Here is a 15,831-nt window from a genome sequence, read left to right on the forward strand (position 1 = left end):
TTCTTTCCAAGTGCATGCCGGCCATGCGCCGATGCTACTACATTGTACTACGAGCGAGCTCCTTCTCGTTCTCTAATTCTCTTCCACCCGCGTTGATGTCGTTGGTTCGCTCCCGTTTCGGCGGCCGCGGGGGGGCGGTCAGCCCAGGAGGGAGGCTGCGGCGCACGGACACTGACGCGCAACGAGACGCTCAGAAGAGACCGAGCCAGCCACTGGCGCGCGGCGGCTTGAACCCGTCGGGGTAGTCGAGCCCCGCCGTCCACGTGAAGCCGTTCGATGTGAAATGGTCGCGCACCGCCACGAAGAGGTGGATGTCGGCGCGGTGCGCCTCGGCGCGCTGCTGCAGCAGGAGGCCGCCTCCGAGCACGGCCGCGCCGATCGCCGCGAGGTAGGCGGCGTAGGTTGCGAGCGCCGCCTCGTCCCGCAGGAAGATCTTCAGCCGCAGCAGCGAGAGCAGGATCGGAGGCGCGCCGAGCAGCAGCATCGCGGGCACCATCTCGGGCGCGCCGGTGAGCTGGAAGTAAAAGATGTTGAGCAAAAAGTAGGCGGCCGAGAAACTGCGCGCGCGCGCCTTCGAGCTGTTCGCCGGCATCGCACCCAACGGTGCCCCCCCCCCCCCCACACACACACACACACACCGCCCCCCACCCTCCCCGCCCCCCCACCCTCCCCTCCCCCCCCACCGCCCTCCCACCCTCCCCCAGGCCCTCTCTTCGCGGCGGCGCTCGAGCGGCTCCTCGTGCGGGAGAGGTGTCTAGCCGAGATCCGGCCGAGATCCGGCCGAGGTGCAGCCGAGATCCAGCCGAGGTGCAAGCCAAGCTTGCGGCACCAGCTGCTGTCCGCGCCTCCCCACGTCGCCGGGCAGTGCGCAGGGGCGCCACTGGCTCGGAATCTAACAATCACAATAGTAACAACGGCGCAGGAGCGGCACTGGCTCGAGTGGAAGCGCGACGGCTGCGCCGCCTTCGACCGGGCCGCCACCGAGGCGGAGAGCGCGCCGCTGGCGGCGGGCGGCGCCAAGAAGCGGCGCAGCGGCGCGGCGGCGCGCGCGGGCGGCAAGCGGCAGCAGCTGGGCAACTCGGAGCTGTCTCGGCTGTGGAACTTGGGCGCGCGGCTCGCGCGCGGGCGGCTTGTTCACAGGCGGGGGCAGTGTGAGGGAGGAGGGGGGCGGTGCGAGTAGGCGACAACTCGCTCGCGTCGATCGCCGCGGAGGGGAACAAGCAGGCGGTGCCGAGCCTGTCTGCGTACCTGCAGCCGCTCGTCGAGCAGCTCGACCCCGAGGCGGGGATCGAGAAGGAGTACCTGCTCACCAACGACAAGGTCTGGATGTGGAAGGCGTTGCGCCTGATGAGCAAGAAGGACGTCTCCCTCCTCGGCAAGATCTCGGCGCAGGGAGGGTCGATGGAGGCGGCCGTCAACCACTTTGTCGAGAAGCAGAAGGGCAACGCCGGCGGCGAGGAGGGCGGAGAGGCCACCGCGATGGAGACCGAGTGACCGGGTGGCGCACCGCGAGGGGCCGGTGGCTCTGACTCGAGCTCCACCCACGACTTGCCACGACCTCTCGGCCGCCGTCGGCGCACACGGCGGTCGCGGGGGGCGGGGGGGCTCATAAAACTATCCCCGACCCACTTGGAACTCCAGTACAGAGCGCCTTTTTGGCTCCAGACTCGGCTGTATGTTCGGTAAGCGCTTAAATTTCGTAGCGTCGTCCGCGCTCCACGCGCGCGACAAGCTGAGCTCTCTTGGAGCGCGGGAGCCAGGGACGGGGCGCGCGCGCGGCGCGCGCGCGCGCCGTGAGCGTGTGAGAACACCCGCCCTGAACGCAGTACTATAGATTTGAATCCGATCATCTCCGCGCTCTCCGCTGCGCCACGGTCCTCAAGGTGCCGATGACGCCTGCCAGGCAGGCCCAGCGGGCTGCTACACCAGCAGCCTTTCCGACGGAGCTCTCCCAGCCCACGTATGACTGTGCAGCGGCTGGCAGCAAGCCTGTCGCCACTGTGAGCAGCCCGAGGACTGCTCCGATGCGCAAGCGTTTGTCGAGTGAGCCGAGCCGCGGGAACGGCCACCGCTGCGAAGGCGAGGCACGCGGGTGGTGCACGTGAAGCGCCGAGGTAATCGCATGTCTTTGGAGCAGCGCGACGACGACGCGGCCGCAGAGCATGAGGATCGCGGTGGAGATGAGGACGGCACCAGCGTAGTCCATGCCTCCGAATTGAAGTCTCTCGTGGCCCCAGAGCTCCAGGGGCCGTGGCGGCCTGGGCGCTGGCGTCTTTCCCTGAGAGTTCCTGAGGGTTTCCCGGGAATGAAAGTTAAACGCGTCCCAGCGCTTAGCCCGCTCTTTCTGGTTACTGTTTTCTTTCTTTCTTTCTTTCTTTCTGGTTAAAGATGCGCTGCAGGCATATTCAAGATGCGTTGCGTTTTCCCTATTGAAAGTCGCGACAAATGTCCCTCGTCCAGCCTGCAGCATGGCGAGGCGCGAGAGCGCAACGCGGTCGCGGTGGCGCACCGAGAGGGGCCGCCTGGCCACCGCTGCCACGGCGCCGCACGGACTTCACCCACTTTCGCGACTGTGGCCATCCAACAGTCTGCCGGCGCGGCGGGCGCATTCGAATGCGCCGGCCGCGCCGGCAGACTGCCAGTGCTTGCTATCCCGGGCGCACGTCAGCCGCGAGGACAGCGCTGCATCGCCGCCACAGCAACGCCTCCCCCGCGTGGCCGCCGCCAGCAATGCCGCCGCCAGCCGCCGCATCCAGCCGCCGCCGCCAGCTGCCGCCAGCACTGCAGCGACAGCTCTCTGCTGCCCAGGCGCCGCCGCGGCCACGAGTGTCACCGCCACGTCCCACGAGTGCCACCGCCGTCAGCGTCGCCATGGCCACTGCCGCCGCCAGGGGGGCGAGAGAGGGGCTCCATATGTGTGTATGAGGTGTGTGTCTGGAGACTGTCGCTTCCTGTACAGGAAACGCAGGTATTTCGAATAGCAAACGCGCTTATACTTGCAGGGCATCTTTAAAAAGAAACAGTGCGCTTCGCCGATGAGACCGCCATGGCCATGTTTTCGCCCGGCGGTGATGCTCCTGAGTGCTGCCGCCTCTACGAGTGCGTTGTTCGCACGTGCGCCAACGATGGCGGACGCGATGCCGCCGCGAGCGCGTGCGCCAACGATGGACGCCACCTCGTCCGCTCGCGGCGAGCTGTGCAGCGTGCTCCTGATGGACGACGGCTTCAACATGCGGGAATACGTGGCGCGGGTGCTGATGATGGTGTGCGAGCTCTCCGAATCGGAGGCGGATCGCTTGATGATGCAGGCCCATTGGGAGTACAGCTCGGTCGTGGGCACGTGGGAGCGGCCTGTCGCGCAGCACATTTGCGACGGGTTGAAGCAGGCCGGCCTGCATGCGGCCATCCAGCCAGAATCTGCCATCCAGACCGATTCCGACGAGCCGTCTTGATGCTGCTCGTCGGCTGGTTGGCGGGCCCTGCTGCTGGGCTTGTGGGCTGCCCTCCCGCCCGCGTCCCGCTCCTTCGCGCCTCTGGCCCGAGGTGCCTCTCCGAGGGAGGCGAGGTGAGCCGGAGAATCTCGCCAAGCATGCCAGGCCTCTCTGGTGCCGCCGAGGAGGCGGAGGGCCGCGAGGATGCGCTCCGGGCGAGGCTCAAGCAGGCGCTGGCAGGTGGAGGCGGGTCGCTGCGCGAGGCGCTCCTGGGCGGCGGCGGTGTGTCCTCTCCGCCTCTGGCCGCCGCCCTCCGCCCGCTGATTGGGCAGCCGCTCGCGACGCGAGTCGCAGAGCTCGCTGAGCAAACGGAGGGCGCTGCCCCGCCGCGCCCGCTCGGCGAGTTTGAGTCGCGAGCCGCCTCGCTGATGGCTGCGGGCCGCTGGATCGAGGCGCACGACGTGGTGGAGGGGCTCCTGCTCGAGGCGAGCGGAGGAGGCCACTTGCACGAGGCGACCCTCGCGGCGCGGCTGCTCGAGGGCATGTGCCAGCACGAGCTGGCGAACGCCGCCGGGCTGGCGGCCGCGCTGTCGGCGCACGAGGAGGAGAAGGACTCGCCGCTGCAGTGCGGCTGCGTGCTCGCCGGCGAGGTGGTCGAGCCCTACTCGGACTTGGCGACCGCGCTGCATTTGGTGGAGAGCGACGCCAACGCCGCGCTCGGCCACGCGTTGTGCGTGGGCCTGACGCGGCCAGCGCTGCTGCCCGTGGCGGCTCAGATCGCGGCGCGCGCCGAGGCAGCTCTCGAGCCTCTCGAGCCGCGGCTGCTCGACGGTGGCGATGCCGACAGCGGCGGCGGCGAGGGAGAGGCGGCGGCGGGAAGGGAGGCGGCGGCGGGAAGGGAGGCGGCGGCGACAACGGGCGATCAGGTTGACGAGGCAGCCGACGAGGCGGCCGACGAGGATCTGACGGCGCTGGACGAGCTGGAGGGTCTGGTTGGGCTGCGCGAGGCTAAGGCGCACTGCCGTTTGCTGAGGGACGCCGTCGCGCTCGAGAAGGAGCGAGGCGACGACCCGAAGCTTAAGTCGCTCTCGCTGGTGCTCACGGGGAGCCCCGGGACAGGCAAGACCGCCTTCGCCCTTCTGTACGCGCGGCTGCTGGGCGAGCTCGAGGTGCTGCCTTCCGGGCGTGTGGTGCGCGTCACCGGCGCGCAGCTGCAGGACGGCGGCGTTGAGGCGCTCGAGGAGGTGCTCAAGGGCTTCGACGAGCCGGGCGAGGGCGGGCTGCAGGTGGGTGACGTGGTCGAGGCGCGGCGCGAGGGGACGTGGGGGCACTTTGGGCGGATCGTGCGCCACGACACTTCGCCGCGCGCGCGGCCTCCGTACAAGGACTCGTACGACATCCACTTCGGAGGGCGGGTGAGGTTCGAGCTCTCGGACGGGACAAGCGTCAGCCGGCGGGACAACGACTTTGACATTGGCGTGCGTCGCAAGGACATCCGCGCGAAAGCGGAGACGGGAGGCGTCCTCATCCTCGACGACGCGCACCAGCTGAGCACGAGCGAGAAGGCAGCGAGGCAGGTGCTCTACCGCCTGACGGAGGAGATGGACGCGCGCGGCGGCCGATTCGCCGTCGTCGTGGCGGGGTACGAGAAGCAGCTCTTCACAGAGGTCTAATCAACCGCCCGTTGACCGCCAACAAACGCGAGTTATGACTACTCATCCATCCTTGATCAGGTGATGAACTTCAACAACGGCGCGCTTTCCAGCCGGCTCCGCCGCCGCTTCGCGCTGCCGGACTTTGACGACGCCGAGCTGCTGCAACTGCTGCGCAGTCAGCTCCGCACGCGCCCAAATTACCATGTCCGCGACGACAAGTACTTGAGGATTGCGACGCGGAGGCTGGGCAAGGGGCGCGGCAGCTTAGGCTTTGGGAATGCGCGCGCGGTGCAGGCCGATCTCGAGCTGGCATTCGAGCGCCAGACTGCGCGAGTCGTCGCCGAGCGCAAGGCGGGCGCCAGCCCGGATATCTTTGCGCTGGAGAGGGACGACCTGCTCGGCGAGCCGCCGAGGCCGCTCGACGCGGAGACGTGCGCGCCGCTCCGCGCTCTCCGCGAGATGGAGGGGCTCGGTGCCGTCAAGGCGTCGGTCGACGCGCTCTTGCGCCTCGCCGAGTCGAACGCGGCGCGCGAGGAGCTCGAGCTGCCGACGGCGGAGGTCTCGCTCAACCGCGTCTTCCTCGGCAACCCGGGCACGGGCAAGACGACGGTCGCGCGGCTGTACGGCCAGATTCTGAGGGAGATCGGGCTGCTCTCCGTCGGCGACGTCGTCCTCGCCACGCCGTCCGACATGATCGGCTCGGCGCTCGGCCAGTCGGAGGAGCGCACGAACGCGCTGCTTGACCAGTCCGCCGGCTGCGTGCTCGTGATCGACGAGGCGTACGGCCTCGACCCGGCGAGCGGGGGCAGCTTCGGCGGGCCGGCGGGCGGGGGGGCCGCGGGCGGGGACCCGTACAAGACCGCGGTGATCGACACGCTCGTGTCGCGCGTGACTGGCGACGTGGGCGCCGATCGCTGCGTCCTGCTGCTCGGCTACCGCAAAGAGATGGAGCGATTCCTGCGCAAGGGCAACCCCGGCCTCGCGCGCCGCTTCCAGCTGGAGAACGCGTTTGTCTTTGAGGACTACGACGATCAGGCGCTGCTGCGCATTTTGATGCGCAACGTCGCTCGCCGCGGCAAGGAGGTCGCCTTCGACACGGCCAAGCAGGTCGTCCGCCGCGACCTCGCAAAGGCTCGGATGCGGCCCAATTTTGGCAACGCGGGGGCGGTCGACAATTGCGTCTCTTCAGCGGTCGTGCGTGCCGAGGCGCGCCTCGAGGCGCTCCCGGCCGACGAGCGCGCGACGCAGGGCGAGCTGCTGCTCGCGGACTTCCTCGTCGAGAAGCCGCACGTGCGAGACCCGTCTCTCGTCTTTGAGGGCCTCATCGGCTGCGAGGCCATCCGCACGCGGCTGGCCGAGTACCAGGCCGTTTGCGCGGCGGCGAAGAGGGCGGGGCGAGACCCTATCGACGACCTCGCGCTCGTGTTCTGCTTCCAGGGCTCGCCCGGCACCGGCAAGACCACGGTGGCGCGCCGCATGGGCATGCTCTTCGAGGCGCTCGGCGTGCTCCCTTCGGCCGAGGTGGTGCAGGTCTCTGCGAGCGACTTCTCCACAGGCTTCGTCGGCCAGACCGCCGCGCGGACGCGCGACATCTTCGACTCCGCGCGCGGCGCCGTCTTATTCATCGATGAGGCGTACCGGCTCTACGATCCTCTCGGTCGGTCGTACATGCAGGAGGCGGTGGACGAGATCGTCAACCTGCTGACCGAGGAGCAGTACCGCGGCAAGCTGGTCGTCATCTTCGCGGGCTACGCCGGCCAGATGTCGCGCCTGCTCGACGAGGTGAACCCGGGCCTCAAGTCGCGCGTGTCGGACGTCATCGACTTTCCGGACTTCGCGCCTGCCGCGGCGGCAACGATGGCGGCGCAGCAGCTCGGTGAGAAGCGGCTCCAGCTGCCGGCCGGTGCCGAGAGCCTCGAGCCGTGGATGCGGCGGCTCGTCGCGGCGCCGCGCTGGGCGAACGGCCGCGACGTCGAGACGTACGTGCGGCGCGTCGCCGTCGAGTGCGCCACGCGCGAGACGGCGGTCGTGCCCGACGCGGCGCTCGACGCCGCGCTGGCGACGGTGCTGCAGATGAAGGGCCAGCCGGCGGAGGCGGAGGAGGCTGTCGCCTCGCCAGCCTCGCCGTTCATGACGGCCGGCCCCGCCGTGCAGCGGGAGCCGCGCTTCGACATCGACATCGCGAAGGCGCTGCTGGAGGCGAAGATGGACAGCGGCGACGAGGACGACCCGGCGGCGGGCGCCGACGACGACCTCGCCGAGGCGCTGCAAGAGGCGATCGTCGGCCTCGGGTACGACGAGGACGACGCGGCGCGCGACAAGCTCGAGAGGCTGCTCGCCGGCTTCGCCGACGGGAGCGCGCCCTTCCCGGACGACCTGCGCTCTCGCGTGCTCCGCCGGACCGGCGCGTCGGCAGGCGCGGTCGACGAGGCGCTCCGGCGGCAGGCCGGGCCGGTGCTGACGGCGGTGCGGTCGGCGATCGCCTACCGCAAGAAGAGAGCGGCGCAGCTCGACGAGCTCGAGGAGGGCGACAAGGAGGAGGCGATCGACGAGGAGGAGCGCATCATGGAGCGCTTGCGGCAGCGAGGGCCGTGCCCCGAGGGCTTCTCGTGGTTCCGGCAGGGGAACGGCTGGCGCTGCGGTGGGGGGAGGCACTTCGTGTACGATGACGACCCGATCCTTCGAGAGGACTAGACGGGCGGAGGAGGTGCTCGCGGGCGGCGGGGAGGCTCCCCCTCAGGCTGTACCCTCCCCCACTCTGTACTTTGGATTCGCACGCGTCTCTTTTCGCTCGCGGCGCCTGGGGTCATCCCCGAGAGCGAGACCGAGCGAGTGTACTATCTATTTGTCTGTGATGTGGTGAAATATACTCTATTGTCTGGCTTTGATTTCGCCGCGCTTACATGTACATGCACCGTAGGAGCGGGTTTTGTTGCAAAAAAGGCTCGCCCCTTTCTTTTCTTTCGCGTCTCCCGTGCCGCCCAGCGCAGACCCCAGTGTCACGTGCGAGGGGGGGGGGGGCTAGTTGTATAGGGTCGACGCTCGGTGTATCCAACTCCCGTCGGGGTTTCTCTAGCATTACGAACTAGTTTATCTCGGCTTCTCCACATGAACCAAGCATCAGCACCGTGAGGTGTGATACATTGGTGCGTAAAGGGTCAGTCTGGAGTCGCGTGCCTCCACAACGGAAGAGCTACGCAGTACCTGACATCCCCCGGGGTCTTGCCACTAAAGGCGGAGGGTTGGGACTCAAACAGCTTGGACGAACTGCAGGTCCGGAGGTAACCTCAACGTCCTGCAGCCGGCCGCGGCGCCGTAAGGGTTCGCACCTCAGACCAAGTAGAGAGAGAGGTGGAGCTCACCACACGTGGAGCACCTACCGCCGCGTAAACGACGCGGGAGTCTCCCCCGCATAAAGAGGGGGGAGAGGTAAGATGGGCCGACGACAGGACCCATTACGCGAGCAGAGGCTCGAGCTGACTTCGCCGTGAGAGCCACGGTGGATCCCATGATAGCGTGAGAGCTTAGCATGCCACCAAGGAGAGGGTGGGTGGGAACCAAAGAGAGATGGCGCAGCCGGAGGGCTGGCGCCGTCAGAGAGGATGGAGCGGCCACAGAGGTGGCGCGGCATCAGGTCCCATGAGCAGGGAGAGAGCGCAGCGAGAGCGCCGCGCATGAGGAGCAAGAGCCAAGCGCGCTCGCGAAAGTAGGCGGCGAAAGCGCGCACCAGCTGAAGTGCAAGTTTGGTGTTCACAGCAGCGGAGGCTGAGTGAAGACCGCATGCGATGTGCGCGAGGGCACACGAGAGGGACTCAGGAGAGGTATCCGTGAGTACCCTACGATAAACTAGTGGCCTACCACGAGTTGGGGCCCCCACCCCAATCGTTATCGGCGGACTAGTTTATCTCGGCTTCTCCACATGAACCAAGCATCAGCACCGTGAGGTGTGATACATTGGTGCGTAAAGGGTCAGTCTGGAGTCGCGTGCCTCCACAACGGAAGAGCTACGCAGTACCTGACATCCCAACGCAGAGTGGAGGGAGCGGGTGCAGACGGACCTCGCATCCCAATGAAGCCAGAAGAGGGGCAGATGCGCTCGTGACGAGGAGCGACCCCAGCGTGAAGCCTACATTCACGCCACGCCGCCCACGAGGCGGCACACGAGACGAGGCTCGAGAAGACGAAGAGCGAGACGAGGCTCACTCAAGGCGGCAGCAGAGACAGCCGCCCGCCACGCCACGCCGCCCCACGAGGCGGCACACGAGACGAGGCTCGAGTAGACGAAGAGCGAGACGAGGCTCACTCGAGGCGGCGGCAGAGACAGCCGCCCGCCACGCCACGCCGCCCACGAGGCGGCACACGAGACGAGGCTCGAGTAGACGAAGAGCGAGACGAGGCTCACTCGAGGCGGCGGCAGAGACAGCCGCCCGCCACGCCACGCCGCCCCACGAGGCGGCACACGAGACGAGGCTCGAGTAGACGAAGAGCGAGACGAGGCTCACACGAGGCGGCGGCAGAGACAGCCGCCCGCCACGCCACGCCGCCCACGAGGCGGCACACGAGACGAGGCTCGAGTAGACGAAGAGCGAGACGAGGCTCACACGAGGCGGCAGCAGAGACAGCCGCCCGCCACGCCACGCCGCCCACGAGGCGGCACACGAGGCGAGGCTCGAGTAGACGAAGAGCGAGACGAGGCTCACTCGAGGCGGCGGCAGAGACAGCCGCCCGCCACGCCACGCCGCCCACGAGGCGGCACACGAGGCGAGGGTCGAGTAGACGAAGAGCGAGACGAGGCTCACTCGAGGCGGCAGCAGAGACAGCCGCCCGCCACGCCACGCCGCCCACGAGGCGGCACACGAGCCGCCACGCCGCCCACGAGGCGGCACACGAGACGAGGCTCGAGGAGACGAAGAGCGAGACGAGGCTCACTCGAGGCGGCGGCAGAGACAGCCGCCCGCCACGCCACGCCGCCCACGAGGCGGCACACGAGACGAGGCTCGAGGAGACGAAGAGCGAGACGAGGCTCACTCAAGGCGGCGGCAGAGACAGCCGCCCGCCACGCCACGCCGCCCACGAGGCGGCACACGAGACGAGGCTCGGGTAGACGAAGAGCGAGACGAGGCTCACTCGAGGCGGCGGCAGAGACAGCCGCACGCCACGCCACGCCGCCCACGAGGCGGCACACGAGACGAGGCTCGAGTAGACGAAGAGCGAGACGAGGCTCACACGAGGCGGCAGCAGAGACAGCCGCCCGCCACGCCACGCCGCCCACGAGGCGGCACACGAGGCGAGGCTCGAGTAGACGAAGAGCGAGACGAGGCTCACTCGAGGCGGCGGCAGAGACAGCCGCCCGCCACGCCGCCCCACGAGGCGGCACACGAGGCGAGGCTCGAGTAGACGAAGAGCGAGACGAGGCTCACTCGAGGCGGCGGCAGAGACAGACAGCCGCCCGCCACGCCGCCCCACGAGGAGGCACACGAGACGAGGCTCGAGGAGACGAAGAGCGAGACGAGGCTCACACGAGGCGGCGGCAGAGACAGCCGCCCGCCACGCCACGCCGCCCACGAGGCGGCACACGAGACGAGGCTCGAGTAGACGAAGAGCGAGACGAGGCTCACTCGAGGCGGCAGAGACAGCCGCCCGCCACGCCACGCCGCCCACGAGGCGGCACACGAGGCGAGGCTCGAGTAGACGAAGAGCGAGACGAGGCTCACTCGAGGCGGCGGCAGAGACAGCCGCCCGCCACGCCACGCCGCCCCACGAGGCGGCACACGAGACGAGGCTCGAGTAGACGAATAGCGAGACGAGGCTCACTCGAGGCGGCAGAGACAGCCGCCCGCCACGCCACGCCGCCCCACGAGGCGGCACACGAGGCGAGGCTCGAGGAGACGAAGAGCGAGACGAGGCTCACACGAGGCGGCGGCAGAGACAGCCGCCCGCCACGCCACGCCGCCCACGAGGCGGCACACGAGACGAGGCTCGAGTAGACGAAGAGCGAGACGAGGCTCACTCGAGGCGGCAGAGACAGCCGCCCGCCACGCCACGCCGCCCACGAGGCGGCACACGAGGCGAGGCTCGAGAAGACGAAGAGCGAGACGAGGCTCACTCGAGGCGGCAGCAGAGACAGCCGCCCGCCACGCCACGCCGCCCAAGAGGCGGCACACGAGGCGAGGCTCGAGTAGACGAAGAGCGAGACGAGGCTCACACGAGGCGGCGGCAGAGACAGCCGCCCGCCACGCCACGCCGCCCACGAGGCGGCACACGAGGCGAGGCTCGAGAAGACGAAGAGCGAGACGAGGCTCACACGAGGCGGCGGCAGAGACAGCCGCCCGCCACGCCACGCCGCCCACGAGGCGGCACACGAGACGAGGCTCGAGTAGACGAAGAGCGAGACGAGGCTCACTCGAGGCGGCAGAGACAGCCGCCCGCCACGCCACGCCGCCCACGAGGCGGCACACGAGGCGAGGCTCGAGTAGACGAAGAGCGAGACGAGGCTCACTCGAGGCGGCGGCAGAGACAGCCGCCCGCCACGCCACGCCGCCCACGAGGCGGCACACGAGACGAGGCTCGAGTAGACGAAGAGCGAGACGAGGCTCACTCGAGGCGGCGGCAGAGACAGCCGCCCGCCACGCCACGCCGCCCACGAGGCGGCACACGAGACGAGGCTCGAGTAGACGAAGAGCGAGACGAGGCTCACACGAGGCGGCGGCAGAGACAGCCGCCCGCCACGCCACGCCGCCCCACGAGGCGGCACACGAGACGAGGCTCGAGTAGACGAAGAGCGAGACGAGGCTCACTCGAGGCGGCGGCAGAGACAGCCGCCCGCCACGCCACGCCGCCCAAGAGGCGGCACACGAGGCGAGGCTCGAGTAGACGAAGAGCGAGACGAGGCTCACTCGAGGCGGCGGCAGAGACAGCCGCCCGCCACGCCGTCCAAGAGGCGGCACACGAGACGAGGCTCGAGTAGACGAAGAGCGAGACGAGGCTCACACGAGGCGGCGGCAGAGACAGCCGCCCGCCACGCCACGCCGCCCACGAGGCGGCACACGAGACGAGGCTCGAGTGGACGAAGAGCGAGACGAGGCTCACTCGAGGCGGCGGCAGAGACAGCCGCCCGCCACGCCACGCCGCCAACGAGGCGGCACACGAGACGAGGCTCGAGTAGACGAAGAGCGAGACGAGGCTCACTCGAGGCGGCAGCAGAGACAGCCGCCCGCCACGCCACGCCGCCCACGAGGCGGCACACGAGACGAGGCTCGGGTAGACGAAGAGCGAGACGAGGCTCACACAAGGCGGCGGCAGAGACAGCCGCCCGCCACGCCACGCCGCCCACGAGGCGGCACACGAGACGAGGCTCGAGCAGACGAAGAGCGAGACGAGGCTCACTCGAGGCGGCGGCAGAGACAGCCGCCCGCCACGCCATGCCGCCCACGAGGCGGCACACGAGACGAGGCTCGAGTAGACGAAGAGCGCGACGAGGCTCACACGAGGCAGCGGCAGAGACAGCCGCCCGCCACGCCACGCTCCCCACAAGCGGCATACGAGGCGAGGCTCGAGTAGACGAAGAGCGAGACGAGGCTCACTCGAGGCGGCGGCAGAGACAGCCGCCCGCCACGCCACGCCGCCCAAGAGGCGGCACACGAGACGAGGCTCGAGTAGACGAAGAGCGAGACGAGGCTCACACCAGGCGGCGGCACAGACAGCCGCCCGCCCGCCACGCCGCCCACGAGGCGGCAGACGAGGCGAGGCTCGAGTAGACGAAGAGCGAGACGAGGCTCACTTGAGGCGGCGGCAGAGACAGCCGCCCGCCACGCCACGCCGCCCAAGAGGCGGCACACGAGACGAGGCTCGAGTAGACGAAGAGCGAGACGAGGCTCACTCGAGGCGGAGGCAGAGACAGCAGCCCGCCACGCCGCCCAAGAGGCGGCACACGAGACGAGGCTCGAGTAGACGAAGAGCGAGACGAGGCTCACTCGAGGCGGCGGCAGAGACAGCCGCCCGCCACGCCGCCCACGAGGGCGAACGAGGCGAGGCTTGAGCAGACAAAGAGAGCGAGACGAGGCTCACTCGAAGAGCAGCAAGCGCCGCTGCACGGGCGGAGCAAGTGCCGGAGTGCTGCCTTGGATAGAGATCTCCCAGAGCAACATGACAGCAGAGCTTATCGCCGGCGGGTCCAGAGAGAAAGGAGAAGCACGCCACGAGACGTGATGCAACAGCAGCACCAAGAGTGGGCTGTGGGGCCACCGCCCCTGGCCGCCAGGTGTACGAGGCCGTCGTGGCAGAGCTGAGGCGACCACGAGAGCGCCACAAGCGCGGCAGACGAGGCCGCCGCCCATCGTGTACTGCTGCCCAGAAACAGTCGCCAGCGACAGCAAGAATGGCGCAGACACAGATTCTGTGCCAACCAAAGAGAGATGGCGCAGCCGGAGGGCTGGCGCCGTCAGAGAGGATGGAGCGGCCACAGAGGTGGCGCGGCATCAGGTCCCATGAGCAGGGAGAGAGCGCAGCGAGAGCGCCGCGCATGAGGAGCAAGAGCCAAGCGCGCTCGCGAAAGTAGGCGGCGAAAGCGCGCACCAGCTGAAGTGCAAGTTTGGTGTTCACAGCAGCGGAGGCTGAGTGAAGACCGCATGCGATGTGCGCGAGGGCACACGAGAGGGACTCAGGAGAGGTATCCGTGAGTACCCTACGATAAACTAGTGGCCTACCACGAGTTGGGGCCCCCACCCCAATCGTTATCGGCGGAAACCGTTGGAAACAGATTTGTGAAACAAAGAATTCTTCCTCGCTGCTTGCCGCCAGCGCCTCTGCCACGGCCTTCGCCCTTTCCGCGCGGATGCATGGCCCCACGCCGCCGAACAGGCCGCGCGGCACGACGGATGGCGGCAAGACGTGTGCTGTCTGCGAGAAGCCATCGACCACGCGATGCTCAAAGTGCAAGGAGGTGATGTACTGCTCGGTTGAATGCCAGAGGCTCGGTGCGCGTGCGCCCCGCCACTGCGGCCGCACCTCCACCCCGCATGACTGCCTTGCCGACCCGGCCTTCGCTCGCGCGCAGATTGGAAGGCGGGCCACAAGCAGGTGTGCTGCAGCGGCACCAGCGCCAGCGCGCTGGCCGCAAAGTCGGCGGCCGCGGCGGCGCTTCCACCTCCGTGGGAGCCGTTCAAGCCCGACCCCGAGGTGGAGGCGCTGATTGACGAGGGCGCGGCCGCGCCCGTGACGGGGATGGCCAACGTGGGCAACACGTGCTTCCTCAACGTCGTCGTGCAGTGCCTCTTCCACGGCCCGCTCTGGCACTACATGCAGCGCGGCCTGCCGCGGCACAAGCCGCCGGCGGAGCACGAGCAGGGTTGCGGCGAGCCGGACTGCGTGATCTGCGAGCTCAACGAGCTGGTCAGGATGTACGCCAACCCGGGCGCGCGCAAGTGGATCGCGCCGCGCTCGGTCGTGCGGAAGACTTTGTCCGCGTGCGCCGGCATCGGGGTGGACTTTGGTCGGATGCACGACTCGCACGAGTTCGCCATCGCGGGCATCATCAACCGGCTGCTCAACGCCAACCTGCGCGGTGCGCCCGAGGCGAGCGGCAGCGACGAGTACGACTGCCTCGAGTGCCAGACGCTGCAGCACCACCTCTTCGGGGCTCTGCGCGCGCCGCTCCGCGAGAAGATGAGCCGAGGCCGGAGGGACGGGGCGGGCTGAGGCGGTGTGTGTGTGTGTCAGGTACGCGAGCGTGGTCACATGCGAGAGCTGCGGCCACCAGACCGGGCGCATGCAGCGAGACGCGAACGGGTTCACCCTTGCCCTCACCGGTGCTCGCGCCGCCGCGTGGCGGGAGGCGGAGGGCGAGGCTGGCGGCGTGAGGGCGGCTGTCCGCACATAGGCCGCACGCCAGAGACGCCGGAGACGGGGCTGCGCGCGTGGGTGCGCGGCGCGGCGCAGCGGGTCGGGGAGAGGGTGGGTGTGGTGCGCCGCTCCTCGCGCGGCCGTTGCCGTCGCGCCTCCCGCCGCTTGCTCACTTGGCTGCGGTGCGAGCGGCGCTGTAGGTCGAGGGGACGAGCGAGAGCGTCGAGGAGCTTCTCAAGTTCGACTTCGAAGGCGAGGCACTTCCTAGACACTGCCTAGACACTTCCTAGACTTCCTAGAGCTTCTCAAGTTCGACTTCGAAGGCGAGGCACTTCCTAGACACTGCCTAGACACTTCCTAGACTTCCTAGACTTCCTAGAGCTTCTCAAGTTCGACTTCGAAGGCGAGGCACTTCCTAGACACTGCCTAGACACTTCCTAGACTTCCTAGAGCTTCTCAAGTTCGACTTCGAAGGCGAGGCACTTCCTAGACACTGCCTAGACACTTCCTAGACTTCCTAGAGCTTCTCAAGTTCGACTTCGAAGGCGAGGCACTTCCTAGACACTGCCTAGACACTTCCTAGACTTCCTAGAGCTTCTCAAGTTCGACTTCGAAGGCGAGGCCTGGCCGAGACACAGACGAGGCCCGGCCGAGACGCGGCTGAGAAGCAGCCGAGCTGCTCACGCCTCGCCCTCCCTCCAAAGGTGAGTCGCTCGAAGACTACAAGTGCGACGGGTGCGGCAAAAAGGCGCGAGCCGATGCCCCTCCCCGCATCCGCACGGCCTGCTCGCCGCGCCTACCCCCTCCTCTCCTCTCCGCCTCCGCCTCCCTCCCGACCAACCGCTGCGCCCCCCGCTCCGCCGCCGCAGATGGACGAGATGGACGGCAAGCGGATCGTCAAGAGG

The 15,831-nt window shown here is 68.5% G+C and overlaps 6 protein-coding genes across 6 annotated transcripts in view; 5 read left to right on the forward strand and 1 right to left on the reverse strand.

Annotated features, from left to right (window-relative positions):
• Positions 1–1,710, forward strand: part of EMIHUDRAFT_453346 (hypothetical protein) — a 2,893-nt gene extending 1,183 nt beyond the window's left edge. Inside the window, exons 2-5 of the mRNA XM_005759940.1 lie at positions 544–603; positions 705–745; positions 923–1,106; positions 1,181–1,710. Coding sequence (XP_005759997.1) covers positions 544–603; positions 705–745; positions 923–1,106; positions 1,181–1,494 — 599 coding nt within the window. The 3' untranslated portion in view covers positions 1,495–1,710. The remainder of the gene's footprint in view (positions 1–543; positions 604–704; positions 746–922; positions 1,107–1,180) is intronic.
• Positions 1,711–3,125: 1,415 nt separating this feature from the next.
• EMIHUDRAFT_218566 (hypothetical protein) lies at positions 3,126–3,452 on the forward strand (the record flags this gene model as incomplete). Its single annotated transcript, XM_005759941.1, has 1 exon — positions 3,126–3,452. The coding sequence occupies one exon, from the start codon at positions 3,126–3,128 to the stop codon at positions 3,450–3,452; it is 327 nt and encodes a 108-aa protein (XP_005759998.1).
• A 137-nt stretch (positions 3,453–3,589) lies between these two features.
• EMIHUDRAFT_218567 (hypothetical protein) lies at positions 3,590–5,104 on the forward strand (the record flags this gene model as incomplete). The annotated part of the gene is made up of 2 exons (XM_005759942.1): positions 3,590–4,195; positions 4,379–5,104. The coding sequence occupies 2 exons, from the start codon at positions 3,590–3,592 to the stop codon at positions 5,102–5,104; spliced, it is 1,332 nt and encodes a 443-aa protein (XP_005759999.1).
• Positions 5,105–5,167: 63 nt separating this feature from the next.
• EMIHUDRAFT_218568 (hypothetical protein) lies at positions 5,168–7,780 on the forward strand (the record flags this gene model as incomplete). Its single annotated transcript, XM_005759943.1, has 2 exons — positions 5,168–5,851; positions 5,945–7,780. 2 exons carry the CDS (start codon positions 5,168–5,170, stop codon positions 7,778–7,780), a joined length of 2,520 nt encoding a protein of 839 aa, XP_005760000.1.
• A 2,627-nt stretch (positions 7,781–10,407) lies between these two features.
• EMIHUDRAFT_218569 (hypothetical protein) lies at positions 10,408–13,233 on the reverse strand (the record flags this gene model as incomplete). The annotated part of the gene is made up of 5 exons (XM_005759944.1): positions 10,408–10,799; positions 10,901–11,778; positions 12,036–12,637; positions 12,771–12,960; positions 13,154–13,233. 5 exons carry the CDS (start codon positions 13,231–13,233, stop codon positions 10,408–10,410), a joined length of 2,142 nt encoding a protein of 713 aa, XP_005760001.1.
• Positions 13,234–13,883: 650 nt separating this feature from the next.
• EMIHUDRAFT_453347 (hypothetical protein) lies at positions 13,884–15,831 on the forward strand (the record flags this gene model as incomplete). The annotated part of the gene is made up of 7 exons (XM_005759945.1): positions 13,884–14,061; positions 14,142–14,727; positions 14,804–14,892; positions 14,964–15,046; positions 15,127–15,178; positions 15,631–15,674; positions 15,796–15,831. Coding segments are annotated over exons 1-7 (1,032 nt in total), but the record flags the coding sequence as incomplete, so codon positions are not given.

The sequence above is a fragment of the Emiliania huxleyi genome (genome assembly GCF_000372725.1).
Source record: "Emiliania huxleyi CCMP1516 unplaced genomic scaffold EMIHUscaffold_79, whole genome shotgun sequence".
NCBI lineage: Eukaryota > Haptophyta > Isochrysidales > Noelaerhabdaceae > Emiliania > Emiliania huxleyi.